The sequence below is a fragment of the Rhinolophus hipposideros genome, assembly GCF_964194185.1.
Source record: "Rhinolophus hipposideros genome assembly, chromosome: 5".
Classification (NCBI taxonomy): domain Eukaryota; kingdom Metazoa; phylum Chordata; class Mammalia; order Chiroptera; family Rhinolophidae; genus Rhinolophus; species Rhinolophus hipposideros.
This window is the reverse complement of record NC_138051.1, coordinates 55,606,785-55,629,279: the sequence shown is the minus strand read 5'-3', so window position 1 is coordinate 55,629,279 and position 22,495 is coordinate 55,606,785. Positions and strand designations below refer to the sequence as shown.

General features: G+C 37.2%; 1 protein-coding gene across 7 annotated transcripts in view; it reads right to left on the bottom strand.

Annotated features, from left to right (window-relative positions):
• Positions 1–22,495, bottom strand: part of USP3 (ubiquitin specific peptidase 3) — an 82,259-nt gene that overhangs the window by 9,875 nt on the left and 49,889 nt on the right. For all 7 annotated transcript variants that reach the window (XM_081050134.1, XM_081050135.1, XM_081050136.1 and 4 more), the window contains 4 exons: positions 21,579–21,692; positions 14,100–14,246; positions 11,196–11,302; positions 10,944–11,024 (listed from right to left, as the gene is read on the bottom strand). In XM_081050134.1, coding sequence (XP_080906260.1) covers positions 10,944–11,024; positions 11,196–11,302; positions 14,100–14,246; positions 21,579–21,692 — 449 coding nt within the window. The remainder of the gene's footprint in view (positions 1–10,943; positions 11,025–11,195; positions 11,303–14,099; positions 14,247–21,578; positions 21,693–22,495) is intronic.

Genomic DNA, 22,495 nt, shown 5'->3' with positions numbered 1-22,495 from the left:
TTTTAGGGCTGTTTGTTCCATTTCTGTGAAAAATGCCACTAGAATTTTGAAAGGGATTGAACTGAATCTATAAATTGTTTTGCATAGTACGGACATTTTAACAGTATTCTTCCAATCCATGAGCACAGAATATCTTTCCATTTATTTGTGTTTTCTTCAATTTATTTCATCAATGTCTTACACTTAACCAACAAGGTCTTTCACTCTAATTATTTTATTCTTTTTGATGCAATTGTAAATAGGATTATCTTCTTAACTGTCTGTCTGATAGTTTGTTATTAGTGTATAGAAATGCAATAGTATTCATATATTTATTCTGTATTCTGCAACTTTACTGAATTCATTTATTAGTTGTAACAGATTTTCAGTGGAGTCTTTATAAAGTTTTCTATATATAATATCATCTGAAAATAGTAAGTTTTACTTCTGCCTTTCCAATTTGGAGGCCTTTTATTTTTTCTTGCTAATTGCGCTGGCTAGGACTTCCAATATTATGTTTAATAAAAGTGGTGAGAGTGGGCATCTTTGTTTTATTCCTGATCTTAAAGGAAAAGCTTTCAACTTTTCACCATTGAGTATAATATTTGCTGTGGGCTTGTCATATATGTCCTATATTATGTTGAGATGTGTTCTCTCTATACCAATTTTGCTGAGAGTTTTCATCATAAATGGATATTGAATTTAGTCAAGTGGTTTTTCTGCATCTATTGATATCATTATATGATTTTCATCTTTCATTTTGTTAATGTAGTGGATCACATTAATTGGATTTGTGGTTGTTGAACCATCCTTGCGTCCTTGGAATAAATCCCACTTGATCATGGCGTATGATCCTTTTAATGTATTGTTGAATTTGATTTGCTAATACAGTGGTACCTCGGTTTTTGAATGTCTCTGTTGATGAACATTTTGGTTTACAAATGCCGTAAATTTTATGGATTTGTGGTATCATTAGATAGTAAAATTCATGCTGAATTTGCAGTTTTAGGGGTTGATTTTAAAGGTCTGGAAGGTATTAATCCATTTTGCATTATTTTCTATGGGAAAACTGTGCCTCAGTTTTCGAACGTTTCAGAACTTGAACGGTCTTCTGGAACAGATTACATTCGAAAACCGAGGTACCACTGTATTTTGTTGAGTATTTTTGCATACAGATTCATCAGAGATATTGGCCTGTAATTTTTTTTTTCTTGTGGTGTCCTTGTCTGGTTTTATTATTACGGTAATGATGGTTTTGTAAAATGAGTTTGGAGGTATTTCCTCCTCTTCTATTTTTTGGAAGAGTTCAAGGATTGGTATTTATTCTTCTTGAATGTTTGGTAGAGTCACCAGTGAGTGAAGCCCTCTGGTCCTGGATTTTTGTTTGTTGGGAGGTTTTTTGATTACTGACTCTATCTCCTTACTAGTAATTGTTCTGTTCAGATTTTCTGTTTCTTCATGACTCGGTCTTGGTAGATTGTATATGTCTAAGAATTTATGCATTTTTCTAGGTTGTCCAGTTTGTTGGCATAGTAATCTCATATGATCCTTTTGTATTTCTGTGGTATCAGTTGTAATGTCTCCTCTTTCACTTCTGATTTTATGTGAGTCCTCTGTCTCTTCTTGGTGAGTCTAGCTAAAAGTGTGTCAATTTAGTTTATCTTTCTTAAGAACCAGCTCTTAGTGCCACTGATCTTTTCTATTGTCTTTTTAGTCTCTGTTTCATTTTTTTCTGCTTTGATCTTTGTTACTTCCTTCCTTCTACTAACTTTGGGCTTTGTTTGTTCTTTTTTTAGTCTTTAAGGTGTAAAGTTAGGTTGTTTGAGATTTTTCTTGTTTGAGGTAGGCATTTGTCGCCATGAACTTCCCTTTTATAACTACGTTGGCTGCATCCCATAAGTTATGGCATGTTGTACTTCCATTTTCATTTGTCTCGAGGTAATTATTTCTCTTGATTTCTTCAACCCATTGGTTAGTAGTATGCTGTTTAATCTCCATGTATTTGTGGAACTTGCCTGTTACCTTCTTATAACTGAATTCTAGTTTCATACTATTGTGGTTGGAAAAGACATGATTTTAATCTTACATTTATTGAGGCTTGTTTTGTGGCCTAACATATGATCTGTCCTGAAGAATGTTGCATATGCTCTTGAGAAGACGGTGTATTGTTGCTTTTGAATAGAATTTTTCACATATGTCTATTAAGTCCATCTGGTATTACGAGACATTTAAGGCCAATGTATCCTTATAGATTTTCTGTTTAGGAAACAGGTGAGTTTCAGAGCCCTGTCCGAGTTCACTGATCGCTTCTGATTCGTCCAATCTGCTGTTTTCAGTTCCGTTATTATAGTCTTCAGCTCCATGACTTCCATTTGGTACTTTATATTTTCTCTCTCTTTGTTGAAGTTCTCACTGTGTTCATCCATACTTCTCCCAATACCGGTGAGCATTTTTCTGACCATACTTTGAATTCTATCAGGTAAATTATATATCTTTGTTTCATTAAAATCTTTTTCTGAGGTTTTATCATGTTTTCCATTTGGAACATATTCCTCTGTTTCTTCATTTTGCTTGACTCTACTGGTTTCTCAGTATTAGATAAAACGGGCACCTCTCCCAGTCTTGAAGGAGTGGCCTCATTTATAGATGAACCTTAACATTCAACCCTGCCCTAGCTCTTAGTTGTCTCTCAAAGCAACTTGTGATTGTCCAAGCAACCTATTTTATTTTTAATAGCTCCCAGTAGTTAAAGGTTTGCCAAGACTTGTCAGGGTCCCAAAGGGGAGAACCTCCATCAGCCACTAGATTCAGGCTGATTGCAAGCCAGAGGCTCACACAGCAGCGTTTAAAGTACATAAATCTACACAGTCCTGTGGGACCACAAGCGTAAGCCCTGCTCGCCACCACAGCCAGGCGATCCGGAGGTGGCCCCAGGAGTTGAAAAAATCGGGGCTGCTTATATACTCATATGCTCCTTTCTGGGAGATACTGGTGAGCTATAGCAGGGCAGAGGGAGAGCACAAAGACGGTGTACCCCAGCCAACATTTCCTGAGAGCACCTCCGTAGGCCCCTACATGTGCCAAACTTGAAGCTTGCCCTGCCCCTCAGGCCAAAGCTCTAGGACAAGCAAATAGGCCTCTTTCAAAGAAAGACCGGGGGTGTGTTTCAGTCTGAGGTCTGCACTGTGCCCTGGGGATGGTAGCCTGCCAAGAACTCTCTCTCCGATTGTTACAGTCCTATGGGACCGAGGAACACAAGCTCCCCTGGCCACCAGAGCCAGGAGATCAAGGGGAATCCCCTGGGCAGCAGCCACAAAATCGGGGTACCAGATATGTGTAAGAGCTCCCTCTGAGATAGCACAGCAGAGGGAGAGCAGGACGATAGCACCCACCAGCTGAGGTCTCTGGAAAGGAGTACAGCCAGCCTTCACATGTGTGTTTAATTAGCAGCCTGCCCTTCGGGCTACAGCTATGAAGATAAGCTAGTAAGTCTCTTTCACAGAAAGACTGAGCTCCTGAGTCTGTTGTCTCTTGTTTTGCTCTGAGGGTGATAGCTATTTAAAAACTTTCTCTATTGGTTGAGGTCCTGTGGGACCTGTGAGCAGAAGCTCCACTGGCCAGCAGAGACAGGCGATGCACAGTTGTCCTCTGGCAGCAGCCACAAAAACGGGGCACCAGACACATGTAAAAGCTCCCCTCTGGAGCGTGGCAGAGGGAGAGCACAAAGATGGTGCTGCCAGTACCATCCTCAACGAGTATCCAGCAGGCTACTGCCCCTGAGGTGACTGCTTTGGGATCAGCAAATGAGCCCATTTCACATGAAGTCGGGGTGCTTTTCTATCCGCTACATCTGTGCTGGGCCCTAGGGTGAGTGAGTCTGCACAAGCCCTGTCTCAGTTCACTACAGCCTCGTGAATGAGGGTCCTCTCTCAGGTGCAGGTCTTAAAAAGCTGCAGTACCTGATGTAGGGTTCAAACCCTTCACTCCTCAGGGAGAAGCTCTGAGTTTTAGTTCTCCCCTGATTGTGCGTCACTACACCAGCGGGTGGAAGAGATTGTGTCTCAGCCTCTCCTACCCTCTTCGATGTGGTTTCCCTCTCACTTCCCTGATGTGCAGGATTTGCTCAGCTAGTTTTTAGGGTTTTTTTCCAGAGGAAATTGTTCCATATGTAGCTGTTGATTCAGTGTGTCCCTGGGAGGAGGTGAGCTCCAGATCTTCTTACGTCACCATCTTGAAGTGGAACCCTCCCCCACCCATGCATTTTTGAATATGCCTTCACTCCCTGATTCCAATACCTGGAATGTACATCCCACCCCTTACTCCCCTCAACTCAGCATAATTCTCACTTATTTTCTTTTTGAGGCTTTCCCAACCTTCAGTGGGCAGTGACCCCTCTCTTCAACTTTGTCCTAATAGAGCTCGTGAATATAAAACATTGTCAACCTGTTTTATGTCCAGGATGGTTCCGACTGAAGGTCACAGTTTCAAGATTATTTTTCCTGAAGCAAGTCTCAGATACTTAACCCAAACTTAGAGTAATGCTGTTCTCAGGGGCCTCCCAAGTTCCACATTTTTAGCTACAGAGAGCACTGACTACACCTCAGGCTGGCTGGTACTAGGAATCCCTCTAGACTGATTACTTTGGTGTTTGTAAGCTCTGAAGCTCAAATCATGGGAGCTGTCATCACCACACATTTGTTGCATCATGTAAAAAGCTGTTGCCTAGGGCTAGGGTGGGGGGGGATTAGATATAGGGAAAAAAATAGAATTTTCCATATTTAAAAACCACCATGTAAACACTCAATAAACTAGGAAAAGAAAGCAACTTCTTCAACACGATCAAGTCCATATAAGAAAATCCCAAAGCAAACATCATACTCAGTGGTCAAAAACTAAAAAAAGGTTACCCAAGATCAGGAACAAGACGAGGATGCTGCTTTCGCCACTTCAACACAGTATATTGCAAGTTTTAGCCTGAGCGATTAGGCAAGAAAAAAATAAAAGGCATCCAAATAGAAAATGAAAAAGTAAAATCATCTCTGTTCATAGATGATACGAGCGTAAATGTAGAAAATGCTAAGGATTTAAAAACAAAACTTCTAGTATTAATAAATTAATTTGGCAGTTGCAGGATATAAAATCAACACACAAAAAAAATCATTGTTTCTATAAAGTAACAATGAACAATCCAAAAAGGAAATTAAGACAATTCCATTTACAATCACATCAAAAATAATAAAATTCTTAGTAATACATTTAACCAAGGAGACAAAAGAATTGCACACTGAAAACTACAAAACATTACTGAAAGAAGTTTACATAAAGACATAAATGAATGGAAAGATATCCCATTTCAGGGACTGGGAGACATTAATTTGACAATACTACCCATAGCCATCCACAGATTCAATGCAATCTCTATCAATATCCCAATGGCTTTTTTTCTTTTGTAGAAATAGAAAAGCCCATTCTAAAATTCATATGGAATCTCAAAGAATCCCGAATAGCCAAAACAATCCTGAACAAAAAACAAAGTTGCAGGAATCAACAACACTTTTCTAATTTCAAAACTTACCATGTTTCCCCGAAAATACCTAGCCGGACAATCAGCTCTAATGTGTCTTTTGGAGCAAAAATTAATAGTAAAATAAGACTGGATCTTATAGTAAAATAAAACCAGATCTCAAATTAATTTTTGCTCCAAAAGACGTTTTAGAACTGATTGTCCAGCTAGGTCTTATTTTCAGGGAAACACGGTATAAAGTTACAGTAATCCAAACAATGTAGTGCTGGCATAAAGTCAGACACATAGATCAGTGAAACAGAACAGAGAGCCCAGAAATAAACCCTCTAATATATGGGCCATTGACTTTTGACAAGAGCAACAGGACCACTCCATAGGGAAAGGGCAGTCTTTTCAACAAATGGTGCTGGAAAAATTGGGTATTCACACGCAAAAGAGTGAAGATGGACCTTTACCTAATACCATATATAAAAACTAACTCAAAAGGGATCAAAGACCTAAACATAAGACATGAAAAACTCTTAGAAGAAAATATACAGGAAAAGCTTCATGACATTTGATTTGGCAATGATTTCTTTGATATGACACCAAAAGCACAGTCAACAAAAGAAAAATGAGATAAACTAGACCTCGTGAAAATTTTAAACTTTTGTGTATTGAAGAACACTAACAAGAAAGTGAAAAGACAAACCACAGGATGGGAGAAAAATATTTGCAAATCACGTCTCTGATAAAGAATTAATAGCCACAGGGCCGGCCCAGTGACTCAGGCGGTTGGAGCTCTGTGCTCCTAAATCCAAAGGCTGCTGGTTCGATTCCCCCATGGGCCAATGGGCTCTCAACCACAAGGTTGCCGGTTGGACTCCCGCAAGGGATGGTGGGCTGTGCCCCCTGCAACTAAAACTGAACACAGCACCTTGAGCTGAGCTGCCTCTGAGCTCCCGAACTGCTCAGTTGGTTGGAGCGTGCGTGTCCTCTCAACCACAAGGTTGCCGGTTCGATTCCCGCAAGGGATGGTGGGCTGCACCCCCTGCAACTAGCAATGGCAACTGGACCTGGAGCTGAGCTGCGTCCTCCACAACTAAGACTGAAAGGACAACAACTTGACTTGGAAAAAAAGTCCTGGAAGTACACACTGTTCCCCAATAAATTCCTGTACCCCTTCCCCCCCCAAAAAAAAAATCTTTAAAAAAAAAAAAAGAATAGCCACAATAAAGAACTCCTATAGCTCAACAACAAAAATAAATCACTGACCGCAGTGCAAGAGTGATCTCTGCTTCCTGTACCTTGACATGACAAAGAGTCTCCTAGTAGTCCACATTCAAACTGAAATCTCTAACGAAGCTGCTGTATTTATGAATATTAATAAATAAAAAATACTTGGATGGTTTATCTGATTAAAAAATGGGCAAAGGAACTGAATAGACATTTCTCCAGAGAAGATATACAAATGGCCAATATGCACATGAAAAGATAGTCAACATCATTAACCATTAGGAACTGTAAATCAAAACCACAATGAGATACCACTTTACATTCATTATGATGGCTATTACTTTTTTTAAAATGAAAATGAAACAGAAAATAACACAAGTTATCTAGAACATGGAGGAATTAGAAATCTCATGCACTGGTGGTGGGAATGTAAAATAGTGCAGCCGCTGAGGAAAACAGTTTGACATTTCCTCATAAAGTTAAACATAGAATGACAATGTGATCTAGCAATTCCATTCCTAGGTATATACCCAAAAGAACGGAAAGGGACTCAAACAGATACTTGTCTACCAATGTGCACAGTAGCATTATTCACAATTGCTAAATGGTAGAAGCAACTCAAGTGTCTATCAACAGATCACTGGTTAAACAAAATGTGGTATACACAAACTACAGACTATTATTCATCCTTTAAAAGGAAGGCAATTCTGATCCATTCTACAACATGGATGAACCTTGGAAGACATTATGCTAAGTGTAATAAGCCAGTTACAAAACGGTTTCACTTACATGAAGTACTTAGAATGAACAAATTCATAGAAAGTAGAATAGAAGTTACCAAGGCAAGGGAGATGGGGAATGGTGAGTCATTAATTGGTACAGTTTCTGTTTTGGATGATAGAAAATTCTAGAAATAGTATTGATAGTTACATAATATTATGAGTTTACTGAATGCTGCTGAATTGTACACTTAAAAATCACTAACATGGTGAATTTTATTATGTATATTTTACCAGCACAAAAAAATTTTTTAAATAAGTGAAAATTAATACCTGCTTGAGACTTTCCCAGACAAATAAGTAAGAGGTCAGGCAAAAATGATGACTCTGAGATGCTGTTACTCTCTCCATCCCATTAAAACCACCGTCTCAGGTGGTTTTAAGATTCACCAGCAAGACATTGTTCCCATGTCTCCCTGGCCACACAACACTGAGAAGTAGAAACTACTTGACAGCAGGGAAGCTTTTTTTCCTACATTTAACCTGCATTAACCACTTTCTGAAAGGGCCTCTCCCCTGTGTATGGACACATGCAGTCATTCAGAGGGGGTTACTAATGAGTTAGTAGGTAGTATTGTTAAGTCTCCTTTGGTAATTATTTAGAACCTCTAATTTTAGGGGTTTGATACCCTTACAAGTGTTGAAATTACCAAAAGAAATGTATTAACATTGCACAGCAACTCATTTTGTAGTTTTGGGACCAAAACGTAAAATAGGTACGTAGAAATACCGGACTGCTCTTCAGTTTCTCCTCCTGGCTATGGCACTGGTGGGTGGCCACCTCTGCAGCCACGCTGGCAGCCCTTCCTCTAGGTGGAGGGCCCGGCCCACTTTCCGCAAGCACCTGGTCCTGTCTCACCCTGCTTTTCTGCAAACGAAATCCTTCTCCCCTCAGCTTCTCCCCAACACAAAGGCAGTTCTTTTAGTTTCCCCCAGCATCTTCCTGCTTTCCAACCTTTTTTCCCTTGTATTTTTCTTCCTCTCTACCTCTTTGAAAGTCCTAAGCTTACAGGGTGACCACAAAGTGGTCCCACGGCCAATTTATGCACAAGATAGGTCAGAGTTCCCTCCTTTTCATGTGAGGCCACGTAATAAACCAAACTGGAATGAAAGACCTATTAGATGATTCATGAACGAGCAATCCAAGCTGAGCCTGGTTTTTCAAATACACAAAAATGGTAGCCCACCTGCCTGGAGGGGCCCTCTTTGTATTCTCACACTTCTCCCTGTGACTGAGACCGGCTCAGGAGCCCACAACTGCTGCTGTACCCCAGACAGTTAAGCCGCTTCGCTGTCGCAGCTGCATAGGTCAGAAGACGGGTGTGCCCATGGGCAGCTTCTAGGGAGTTTTATCCTAACAGAGAAGCAACATTATACGCCCTAGCTGAATTAGTTGAGAACGACCCCCACTATCAGGCATCACTATGTCATCTCCATGTGGGTTTTAAAAAGCTTCTTAAGCTTTCCTGAAAACCTAATGCTTGTTTGTAATGGTTTCTATGCGTTAAAGACAACCCACAATAATTCTGAAGTTCCAACTGCTGCCCTTTTATAAAACAGCTTTTAAATCAGTTTTTAAACAAAAATATCCTTATCCATGGCATTTCTGGACAATAGGCTTGTAAAGGATATTTACTTTACTCTTTGCACTCTTTTGAATTTTCCCCAAATTCTACAATGAGCATACAAAGAATTGTCCTTCTCAGTGATAAGGAAAACCATTATGGAAATATATATGCACACAAACATGTTTAAAAGGAAGATGACCTAGATACAGCATATCCTTGACATTCAAAGATTTGGAAACTACCATTTTAACTACTTGAAAAGTCTGATCCTGAAGTGTATGTACTACAGTTTAGTATTTTGCAACAGCATGAATATGAATTGCCTCAAAGCTCATACGTGGAAGTGAATGCATCACATGGCCGGTGAGTAGACTACTACCCACCGGGCATTCGTATCTCAGCAACGCTTTGTTGTTCTCTAATGACCTTCACATCTCTCATTAAGGAACAGAGGAAGCTGCTTAAAATTTTCATTTCTATTTTTTTTTATTTCATAGGAAAAAAAATATGCCATCATGGTTTTTGAAACTCCTAAGATTCTCAAAGGTTTAAAGGCATATATTTCACAAGTGTCAGCCTTCCACATTATGTTAACTGTGAAATAGCATCCCTATGGAGAGCAGGGAATAGAACTGGTTTGTTGAAGTTATTAGATCTTTATGCACTACATAAATTTAATTTAGCAAAGCAGTAATTGGGAGGTATGCATAAATTAATCCACATTTTGTTTTACTACCCCAAAACAAATACCTAATTATAAAGGTGACACAATAGGTTAAAAAATTCAAACAATATAAAAGAGCATGAAAAAATAAGTCAATTCCATTTCTTCCTGAATCGTATTCCCTCCCTTAAGATAATTACAGTGAACACACGGTGTATACTACTAGGAATTTTAATGCACACATATTTTTTATCTTACACAAATGGATTCATTCTATATACATACTTCTGCAGATAGTGTTTTACTCCACAATATTTTGTAGTTATCTTTGTGGCCTGGCTATCGATCAACTTTATCTTTCTGAATTGCTACATAATACAATTTATTAAACCAATGCCCTTCTGATGGGCATATAAATTGTTTCTGATTTTTTGCAGTAACAAAGAATGCTTTAATGAACATCTTTTGCACATTACTGTCCACGTTTGCAACTGAAATTACTATGCTTAAGGAAATGCCTATTAAAAATGGTGACCGCCACCCTCCAAAAACAACTGCACCAATTTATACTCCTAACACCAATATATGAGAGTGGCCACTTTCCAAACCTTTCACTAACAATGGATCTTATCTATATCATTTTGACCAATTTTGCTTTACTTAAACTTTCTTGAATATAAGCGAGATGTTCTTTTTCTGATGTTAAATTGATCATTTGCATTTTTCCTTACTTTTAGACTTTGCCCACTCTTTTTCACATATGTTACAAATATTTGTTTCAAATGTATCATCTCCATTTGCCACTTTTCTTGTTTGTAGTACCAATCAACCACCTAACCTGTGTCCTACATTTTTCTCCTGGACAGTCTCAAGAAAGGCAGGCTGATATGAAACTTGGCTGAGTGTTCTGTCTTCCTATGGATACTAGTGGGATATTTACAGAATAAATTCTATTTCATTAGGTCAGAAAAAGTTTTGTTATAGACTTTCACTTTTAAAACCAGTATTAAAAAGAGAAAAGGTGAAATATTTTATGCTTGACCTCACATCTGTGGCAGGCATTCTTATTAGAATTTGGGGGGGGCAGGAAAAGACATTCAAGATTGACTTTTAAATTTTAACACGAATTCATTAAAATGATTAATAACATAGCACATATTCAGCTATTTCAGAAGAGGAAAAAAGAATTCTAGAACATTAATTTAGTATCTTACCTCGTAATGAACAAACTGGTCCATTTTCTTGATTCTTAGAACGCTTATTTCTGAACTGACTTGGAATATCTAACGAAAGGTCTTAAAAGGAAATAGCAAAACAGCTGTTAAAGTCATATAACCACACTCAAAGAGTAAGTTCAGAATCTGAAGTATTTTTAATAATTTATATCTACTGTCTTCATTTTCAAAGGAAACATTAAAATTACTATTTTTATCCAGTATCATATCAACATACCAAATATGTCTTACCTAGGAATGGATCAAACTTTCTAGATTCTGTCCCACATATGAGGCAGTTAACCTCATTTTGAAGAATACCTCCGAATATAGCCGTGACAACCGTAGATGCACCATTTCTAAAGAAAATCACCACATAGGAAAACACTTCAGTAAAAAACTAAAATAAATCTGTAAGAGCTCCTCTAGGTGACTCCCTTTGGGGGAATGTATATCATTTATATTTATTTAAATTACAAAACAATACAAAAACTTCAAAACTATATAGATGCAAATAAAAGGTTTAAACCATTGACTGGCCTCCCCCAAGGCTCTCTTCCAAGCCACTACTTTCTCCAAAAGTAACTAACGCTGACATTTACCATTTCTAACAGTCTCATCACGTGCATGAGAACCCCTCAGTAGAACACCTTTCCCCCAAATATATCCCTCAGAAAAGAGAGAACTGTATTATATTTGAATCTTTGAAAGGCATCTCAATTACTTTACTTTGAATAACAACCTCAATCGCCGATAGATTTAGATTTTTCAGATGGTCATCTGTCACATTTGGGGAAAAAGAAGTGAGAATTTTAATACGTATTTAGTAATTATTGATGGAGGTATGACTTCACTGCTGAAGAGCTGAATGTTACTGTCAACAAGCCTTTTAAAAAGCTCACTTCAAATGATACTGTAAATAATGCCTTTGTGAAGATCAAGAACACACCACTTTAAGAACAATAAGAACCAGTTATCCTAAGGTTATTTAACCTCTCTGCCTCAGCCTCATCGGATGCCAGACAGGACTACCTCAGCGCCTGGTGTGAAGATGAAATGAGTTATGTAGACAAGTGCTTACCAAAAAGTGCTTTTAGACAAGTGCTTCCCAAAGAGAAAAGCCCTTAAAATATGTTAAGGGCTTTTTTATTAGCATAATAATTAGGATCATACCTGCCTTTTGCTTTTATTTTTCCCCCTAAGTATATATTTTGCACATGTACCTCACTATTTCTGACAGCTGCAAAGCGTACCACAGAATGCACACAAGAACAGCTGAGAAAGTGCACCAGTGAGAGCATAATTAGCAAGCTCTCTATTACACAGCACTCACTACATGCCACGCTCCATTCTAAGTCCTTCCCACTTATTAAATCAATTAATCCACACAATAGCTCTCTGAGGTAGATACAGTTATCCCCATTCACAGACCAGGGAAGCTGAAGTCCAAAGGGTTAGATAACTCGGCCCAAGGTCACACAGCTGCTCTGGCCTGAGCAGTTACTCTAACACTATACTCCTTCCCTTAATCAATATAATATTAATAGATACTGAGGTTGTTTCACTATTTTGCTATCGTTAATAGTACAACGAACACCAATATGTCACCCTTTGTGCACTTACGCAGTTAATTTAAGCCAGTAAAGGCTTTTATGCTAATAGCAAAGTCAGGTGATTTCTGTCACTTGCAGTCAATGATACTCCTAGTAATACACTGAACCACATTTTCTAAACTGCTACAAACTCACCCTACTGCAACGATGAGACGGACAAAACCTATCTGACCCATTCTATTATTTCAAGTTTTCTTCCTTTACTGGCAAAATAAGTATATTATAGCTTTATCATTTTTTTTAAAAAAAGTTCTTCATAAGAATTATGGTTTTTGTTTAGAAATTAAACATAAAGGGAAGAGATACTGGAAACTGTAGAAAATAATGGCCATTTCAGGTTTTAAGTTTAATATCTGTGTCATAAACAAAGGACACACCCCAAAAATATCTACTAAAAATAAGGGACTATGATCCTTTCATATTGATATTCACATACAATGCTGCCTTTAATTTAAATAGAAACGACTTTATTACAAAGCAGTACATTTTAACTCAACGTAGTTCTTTATAATTTCTGTCTCTGAGAAAAGGATACTAATCAAGTCAAAATAAAAAACAGAATTTTTCATTTAATACTGTTTTTAATTTGGTGCTAGCAACACGAACAATTCTACCAGGTCACAGGTCCTTCCCTTTCTGTACTGGATTCTAACCGGAATCATAGGAACTAGAATCTGGAAGGCCAAACATTTTGAGAAGCATGACAATTTATACTGGTTACCCTTCTCTGTTAATGGCCAGATTAGCTAGATGACTGTTTTGTCATTGAAAAGACCTATCTTACTAAGTCAGATTTGTGGACTGCCAGGCAATAATACTACAGCAATCCCTATATAATACCTACTCCTTTCTTTGGGGAGGTCATCTTATAAATCCCTTTCCTGCCTAGGTCAACACAAAACTTTTCAAAATTTGAACAAAAGGAGACTATAATTAACCAGAATCCAGGCTGAAATATCAGTAAAGTATTCCTGCCTCAAGCAAAATAAATGTTCGAATCTCAAAGTATATTTTGGGGTAATAGTATTTGGAAAAGCAATCCAAAGGTTTGTGTTTTTCATATAGAGCGATAAGAAATAATTTGAGAACTTACAAATGCCTCAGTTTCAAACAGATATGCTTTAGGAAAATTCAAGTCAAAAATGAAGCTTTAGAAAATTCACATTCAAAATATGTTAAGCCTTTGCTTTTAGTGAATAAATATAATTATCTTAGTGTAAGAAAATTGTCTCCCATGCATTATTCAGTATATTTAGAGGAAAAATTCTAAATGCTAAATTGTATAAATATTTTCTTTTTTTTAACTTTTAAAATAATCTATACCAAATAACAATCATAACTATACCAAGATGCAAATATAAGATGCCTCTGGTCTGGAAGAAGGAGGGACATGCCAGTCCAGTTAGTCACAAAGTTCAAGCACATAAAAGTTTCATCAAAGGGCCAGAAAAACTCTCCCCCTTCCATTATAAATCTAACAAACAAAAACACCAACAGAAATGTCTGAGGTCCACCAGAAAGACGAAAAGAAACTAATTCTTACATGCAACACTTGTTACTTGCAGACAGAGTAGAATTCTCCTGCAGAATTGCTGAGCGGGAAACACCGTTGAAACCGCCCTGGAGTTCCAAGTGCAGGTGGTCCAAAAGGTAGCGCATGAATTCATGGGCATCCTGCTGCTGATAACCCCTTGAAACACAGAGAAACAAGTCTGTCACTGGAGAGGCTCTGCCTGCCCAGCCAAACAGGCAAGAAGGGAAAAGCACAGGGAAGGGCTGCAGCCCAGCGCTCAGCACAGCTGGGCTCCCAGATTCGTCATCCCCACTTGCTCCATGTTTTACACATAACATTTCTCAAGAAAAAATTTTACTTAAAAACAAGTTAGAAAATAAGAATATTAGAACTGGACTTGCAGTGATCTCAACTGACCTCATTTCAGAGATGAGGAGAATTGAGGGGGCAAAAAAAGTGGTGTGTGTGATTTGCTTAAAGTCCTACAAGAGAGTAACCGAGATGGGACGGTAACCCATGTCTCCTGGGTAAACTGCATCTTCCCACTATCCCACTGGCCCCTGCAGAAGGGGCTCCAGTGTTAAAATTTCACATAACCTCGGCAGAAAACTAGGTCTAAACCACCACTATATGAAATAAGGAATTTAGAATTAATTTTTTAGATTGGAAGATACTACTTTTTAAATACTGGCTGACAGGGAAAGAAAAATTATCTAAAAGTTAAAGATATCTAATATTCTATACTTGCATCCTAACCTCTGATTCAAAGGACATTTTAAAAATACTTTTAAATTGACTCATACACAAGTATTCTCTATCCTAAAACTTGAATAGATAGAGCAACACTGTCTTAATGTTACTTTTTACATTATAATTCAGACAGGAAATTACACTGAATTCTTATAGTAATATAAATCAATGACAAGTAAACGGAAATGGGGGCTGACTGAAAATGAAGCTGGTACAGTTGGGAGGTCATAGAGGTTTATGTAGATAAAATAAACCAAAAAATGAAATATAAAGTACTTTCATAAAACTATGGATAGAAAAGACTTCTGCCTACGTTTTGCCGCATGGAAGTTTCTCTTTAATCTGTCCTCTAAATCTCAATTTTTGGGGGCCTGGTCTTGAGTCAAAACTTCCACCACTCTTCCAGGAAATGGTTCCATAAACAAAATTTCTTTCAACCAGTTTCCCTCAGTATAGTATATTTTCCCTCCTTTCCTGAAATTTTTCCTGGATACTATAAATTATGAAAACAATCTGCCTAATCAATAGAACTTAAATCAGAATTCACTTCAGCATTGCACTATAACTTTTTCTGGACTATTTTAACAACTAAATATCAATACATATTCAAGTATTTCGTCGTAAGATTCCTATAAATAAAAATGTTAAAATTCACAGTCAACAGTATTCAAAGTTGTAGTTGCTTTATATATCTAAGGAAGTGCTGTAAACTTTTTCCACACAACATCCTTTTTTTTTTCATGTTTGAAAGACAGTATTAGTATTTTAGGCCATATCTGAAAATTTATCACATATAAAAAAAGTTTCATTCTCTCACCAAAGTAATCTGATATCTAACCATGTTTCTAAAATGGGCAACTACTAGTACCTTACAGTGATGCTGATTTGCACTTTCATCAAAGACATATCTATCCCTTTCTAAAAAACAATCTTTCCAAGTACATTAATGAATGTTTCCAATCACACCCTGATTCTCTTTTCTTATATCAAAATATATTATTTTCTAATGTTTCCTTTACCATTAGAAACACACTTTTCCCCTACACGACATCATGGAATACTCAGCTATTTTATAAAGTTACGGGTTTCTGCTTCAATATGTGATCTTTATCAGAAAACAGTCTCTTCTAAAGACTAGGAAAATTTTCTGATTCTGACTAAAGAGACATTTACTATTCCATTTTTAAACATTTAAATAAAACCTCTTTTTGACTCATCTGAAGGTCTTAATAAGTATTATTTAGTATGTCAAATTCAACAAACTTCAGTTATCTTTTTAATTATGTCCCAATTTTGCAATCTGGGCTTCAGAGTTTCCTCTGCAGTCAAGTTAGGTTTCCCTTCTTTGGTAATCACATTAAGAAAACACTGCTCATATTCGGGTGCAGTGTTTTTGTTTTGTATACAAGTTATTTCAGCGATGTCAACCAAACAGGTATTTGTGCGTCAGCTTGAAAATGGATGAAGAACCAACCGTTATCTCTGTGACAGGCCAGAATTAAGAAAGAAAAAAAAAAAACAGAGGAAAAGAATAGTGGCTCCAATTTTAACACTGTTTGTGACTTTAAAGATTACCTCCTTCTCCTTAATGCCTACAGAAAATCTGTCCTAAAGATGCTGTGAAAAATAACCACTGGAGAGCACACTACAAATACAAAAGGCCTACAAGATCATGAGTCAATCCTTCTGAACGAGGGGACTGGGAAAGAGGGGCGCTGCTGAAGTACAACGTACGAGAACATGGGGCAACTGGCTCTTCACAACAATCTTTGGCATTATGAGACAAAAAAAACCCTATTTACCCAAATCCTAAAAAACAAATAAATGCTCTAATCAAGAATGACCACAGAAAATATTACTTTGCTCCTGGCTTGAGAGTGAAAAGCAGACAGTCCCCAAAATCAAGCAGACACACACAAGTCCTTGGGTGACGCCCCAATGCACCACGGTGAATACACCTGTACATTACTGACAATTCACTGCGTTTTAGCAGTACCGTGTTTCCCCAAAAATAAGCCCTCGCATGATTTTTCAGGATGACATCCCCTGATCATAAGCCCTAATGTATCTTTTAGAGCAAAAATTAATATAAGGACCAGTCTTATTTTCGGGGAGACACGATACCAGTGCATAATGTGCAAAATGGCAAAGACCAATCATGAATAGGATCTGCCTCTATAGAATGAAATTTTATCATTCTATAACAAACTTCTTCTAAAATCCCTAGGACAAACTAGAATTTTAGGTTCTGTTCACATTTAAAGTATCTTTAATATTCATAAAAGAATTCTAAATTATTGTTTTGTCCAAATTATCTACAAAACCAAAATCAGTTAAGTGTAGCTATTTCTATCCAGTATGTGGCACCAATCATGGATGAATTTCTTCAAGACAAAAATACCAGCAAATGAAAGTTTCAAAAATGGTATTTTGTTTACACACACACACACACACACACACACACACACACACAAAGCTACAGTAGCAAAATTCCTAGTTACAAGAATATTGTTTAAATATAAAATATCAACTGATAGTATTTTTTAAAGTTCTCTATTTACAAAAGCCTATAAAGATTATTTTTAATTAAAATATCATGCAAACACTCATTTATTGTATACAAAGATCTTTTATACATTCTACAAAGCCAGGTAGAATAGTTAGCAAATATAAGAATAATGTATAAGTAATTTACTCACCCACCATCTTTAAACGTTAGTTACAAGAAGAACTAATTTTTTAAAAAATAAATAAAACTCTGCGGAAGTCAAGGCAAACATATTAAATCAAGTTATACATAAAAGTAGAAATAGTACATAAATGACATGAGAAGCAAGGGGACAAATACTAGACCTGATTTGAATTATCAAGAGTCCTGGAGAGTGTTAGCGTTAAGCTGGATCCTAAAAAAGGAGATGGGACCACAAGGCAAATACTGTAGTCAGGAAGCACACGACAAACAAAGATATGGAGGCAATCAGATGAAATCACATTAAAGAACGCAAAGGCTAGCAGAAGAGACTATCAAAACTACGAAAGTCAAGTCTCTTTTGAGCCAGTAATTCCTCTTTTAGATACTTGCATATGTATATATGAGACTGTCCACTGCAGCAAAAGAACAGCAAAAGATGAGAAATAATCTGTACAATCATTGGTAGGGGATTCTTACACAAATTATGATACAACCACAAAGGAGTTTATGCAGCCATAAAATGGACTGAGAAAGCTATTTATATACTAATATGAATCATTCCAAAGTAGGAAAAAAGGTATGTACCATTTATGTTAAAAAGCTCTCTCTCTCTCTCTCTCTCTCTCTCTCTCTCTCTCTCTCTCTCTCTCTCTCTCACACACACACACACACACACACACACACACACACACACACACTCTCTCTCTCTCTCTTGTAAACACACATACAGAATATCACTGAAAGGATACACAATAATCTAGTAATTATGGTGTTTCCAGAAAGCAAAATGAATTGCTGGGAAACAGTAAAAGAAAAAACTTTCATTGCATATCCTTTTTTTATCTTTTGAATCATCTACATTTTGAATCATCTGTATTTTGCCTATTTAAAAAAATAAACTTTAAGGTATTTTTACGAAATAGAAAAGGACAGGAAAAACTGGGCATACTGAGAAGCCATAAAAGTATGGCAAAGTAGTTAGAGTAGTCCCCCTTTATCCACAGGGGATATGGTCTAGGACCCCCAGTCAGTGCCTGAAATTGCGAATAGTGCCAAACCCTACACATGCTACGTTTTTTCCTATACATACTTTACCGATGATAAAGTTTAATCTATACTTTACACATAAAGTTTAATCTATAGATTATGTAAGAGATTAACAAAAGTAACCAATAATAAAATAGAACTATTATTAATATTATTAACAACATGCCATAATTAAAGTTGTGTGAATGGCTTTGGGGTCATCATTAGGTAAAATAAGGGTCACTTGAACACATGCACTACGATACCTAGACAGTTGATCTGATAACTAAGTGACTAACAGGCAGGGAACATACAGAGCGTGGAGATGCTGGACAAAGAGACGATCCACATCCCAGCGGGACAGAGCGGGGCGGGGTAAGATTTCATCACGCTACTCAGAATGGTGTGCAATTTAAAACTTATAAATTGCTCATTTCTGGAGTTTTTCATTTAATATTTTCAGATCACAGCTGACTGTAGATAACTGAAACCACAGACAGCGAACCTCAGATAACAGGAAACTACTGTATGTATGTTAGGAAGGTTAAACTCCAAGAACTATTTCCCTGCTGGGTAACTGGCTCTTGATTTGAGTGGGAAAAGAAAAAAGAATAGCTTTGACGGTTTTTATATCCAAAGCTGTTGACTACATAGAGAGTATTGATTTAATAAATGAAAGTTGTTCCTATTTCTACATGCAAGTTTGTATTTCGGAGTCCTCATACTTGATTACAAGATATCAAATTCCTTAGACACTATCATATGTTAATCTAAGACAATGGGCTTTCTAAACTTTACAAAAAACTTACTTTGGGATTATAAATATAATAGAAACATAATTCAAGACTCGTTGCACTTCCTCATAGGAATGTTTAAGACCCTGCAAACCTAAAAGAAGTCCCACCTCCTTGCCTCACACTGGGTCTTATCCATAATGTAACTAAAGATCTGGATCCAACCAAGAGAAAATTATGTTTTCACTACATGAAAATGGGGAACAATCTCAATTATTACAGAATTAAGAGAAAGCCTCGCCAAGAATACACAGGTGTCCTATTCTCATCAGTCATGAAGGAAATTTAACAGTTCACGTGTATTATGAATCCCCCTGGAAACTCCATGCCAAATTCCTCAACTTGGTTACCTTTTCCAAAAGTTCTTTCCCTTTATCAAGAGGAATACTGGAATGTGTAAAATTGAGCAGCTAAAAACTAAAACATGCTCACAGTTGCGCTACAGAAACTAGAAAAGGCAGAGATACGGGCAGATTTAAAGGAAAAGTAGAACCCTATTGAATAAAAGTTGCATAATGTTTCTAAATTCCCAGTTAAGAAAGAGGGAGCTCAGTCACCATGGAGACCAAGCAGAAGAGTATAAAGTTAGTGGGTGGGCCTCACTCGGCACGTGTACACATTACGGTGAACATATCTATCATTAACCAATCCCACAAAAACTTGGGTTCTAATACTGGTCATATTATCTACTATATGTATTACATTGAACAAATTGCTCTTATTTAAAATGGGGATAACACTTCCTACCTGGAGAGGAATTTTGTTGTATTCTTTACTAAAGATCTGATATAAAAGACCTAAAGTGCAAGGCACATACTGCATTTCCCCGAAAATAAGCCCTAGCATGATTTTTCAGGATGACATCCCCTGAACATAAGCCCTAATGCAAAAATTAATATAAGACCTGGTCTTATTTTCGGGGACACACGGTAGTAGGCATTCAATAAATATATTTTTACATAATAATAAAACATACAGATTAAATCTCTAACTAACTGATTATGTTTGAAATGTTATATTAAGTCCAAATCTGATCAGTGGAAATCCTAAAATCCTTACAAAATTAGTCTCTCCTGAGAGGAGATTTAAATAACATACATAAGTTTCCTTCAAAACAAAGATCCGGGATAACAACAGCCACTCACAACAATTTACAGTTCTTTGAAGTTGTTACCTTTTAAACTTTTCTCTATATTGCAAACATTTCTAAACCACTATTAAGACAATAGAGCATGATGCATGCTAAGTTTTACTAGAGCATGCTGGTTTTGTTTTAAAAAAAAAGGGGGGGGATGTACATTAGGTACCAAAATCATGACGAGTAAGAACCATGAGTTGCTTCAGAAGGATAAAACCAACAGAAGGTGGCAAAGGCTGCTGTCAGACACCTGCAGTGCCCCAAATCTGCTATTACAACATTTCCCTGAAAATACAACCTAACCGGACCATCAGCTCTAATGCGTCTTTTGGAGCAAAAATTAATGTAAGACCCAGTCTTATATTATATTAAAATATTATACTAAAATATAATAAGACCCGGTCTTATATTGTATTAAAATAAGACGGGTCTTATATTAATTTTTGCTCCAAAAGACGCATTAGAGTGGATGGTCAGGCTAGGTCCCATGTCCGGGGAAACACAGTATCACCTGAATCCCTCCAGGGGTGACTAACCTAGAAGAGGCAGCATCCTTTGCCAGCAGGGCTAGCTGGAGAGCAAGCATGGAGCACACAGTGACTGCAGCCTCACTGGGATGGGGCCCAGCTACGTTCTGGAAAGTCAGTCCCCATGGACTTGACCACAGTCTTCTAAGCCCTTCAGAACCCAGACCAGAACAGTGAATACAATACGACAGATTTCTACGAATTACATTTAGATTTTTTTAGCTGAAATAACAAGACAATGTATGATGGTAATTATTCTTTATAAGATTTTGAAAGAGTCAAGGAAATTTTGTCCAGTATGTTTTCCTAGATCACATTATTTATAAGGGCTTTGTTTTTATAACAATAAAATACCTTACTCTTTCTTAAAGACATTTCTAACATCTATTATTTAAACAAACATTTGTCTAGTGCTAGTCAGATATATCTAACTTCTGTTCTCCTTTAAAAAAAAAAAGGCAAAACCAGTCTTTCTTATTTACAGTCTTTATTATTTAGAATATCCCCGCACTGGAAATCATTTCAGGAACAATGTAAAGACAAAGATTAATGTTTTAAGTATCCTTATTAAATAACACTTACCTAAAATTCGGCATAATCTTCCAAACAACATAAAATAAGGACTCTGGGCTAAATGCAGTTTGGCTACCTTGCCACAAAGCACAGAGTGTCTTTCTAAACTCTTCCACCAAAGACCTAGAAAAGAGGAAGGGACGATGATACCCTTATCATTAGTGAGACTACTATTTCAATGCATAATGTCCAATTACACAAAATTCATAATAAATAAAAAATGAAAACATAAAAAGGGTTTTGTCTCTTTTGAGCTAAGTCTGCCAGTTACGTAAGAGCATCTCAAAAACCTATGTAAATAGCAGGCATTAGTGACAAAACAAGTTTTTTAACCACATGGCGAACTCTGAGCCAAAGTATTGCCATACTTGCACAATAAAGTAATGGGTAAGGTACAAACCAAATTACGTGAGAATGTCCATTTTACAAAACCCGAAACAAGTAATAGACTCTCTTTCTCCAATCTCTTTCATTGCTCCTTCTCCTCTCACCAGGAGCACTACCCAGACCTCAGTGTGTGCCCATCTGCTCACGTCGGCCTCAGAGAGTTGATCTGGCCAGAAAGCTTCAACGCTCAGCTCTATACCAATGACTCTCAAAAGTCCAAATCCAGATTTTCTCGTAACTGCTTTTATTCGGGTTTCTCCAGTTTCCAACAGGAATTTTCCACTGGATGTCCTCATGTCACTTCAAACTCAATGTATACTAAACCTTCTCTCTGTACTCTCCCTATTGTGCCCCAGTATCTGTTTTCCTCTTCTCCCACAGGAATAGAACTTCCATTCTTTTCTTGGCACATGAACTCTTGGAATAAAAAACTAAGTGTGCCTAACTTCTGAGAAACTTCCTTAGAGAGAAAGAGCAGTCCTTATTAGCCCCTTCCTTCTTCCTTGTAGGAGGAATGGGGATGAAATGCTGGTTTCCAA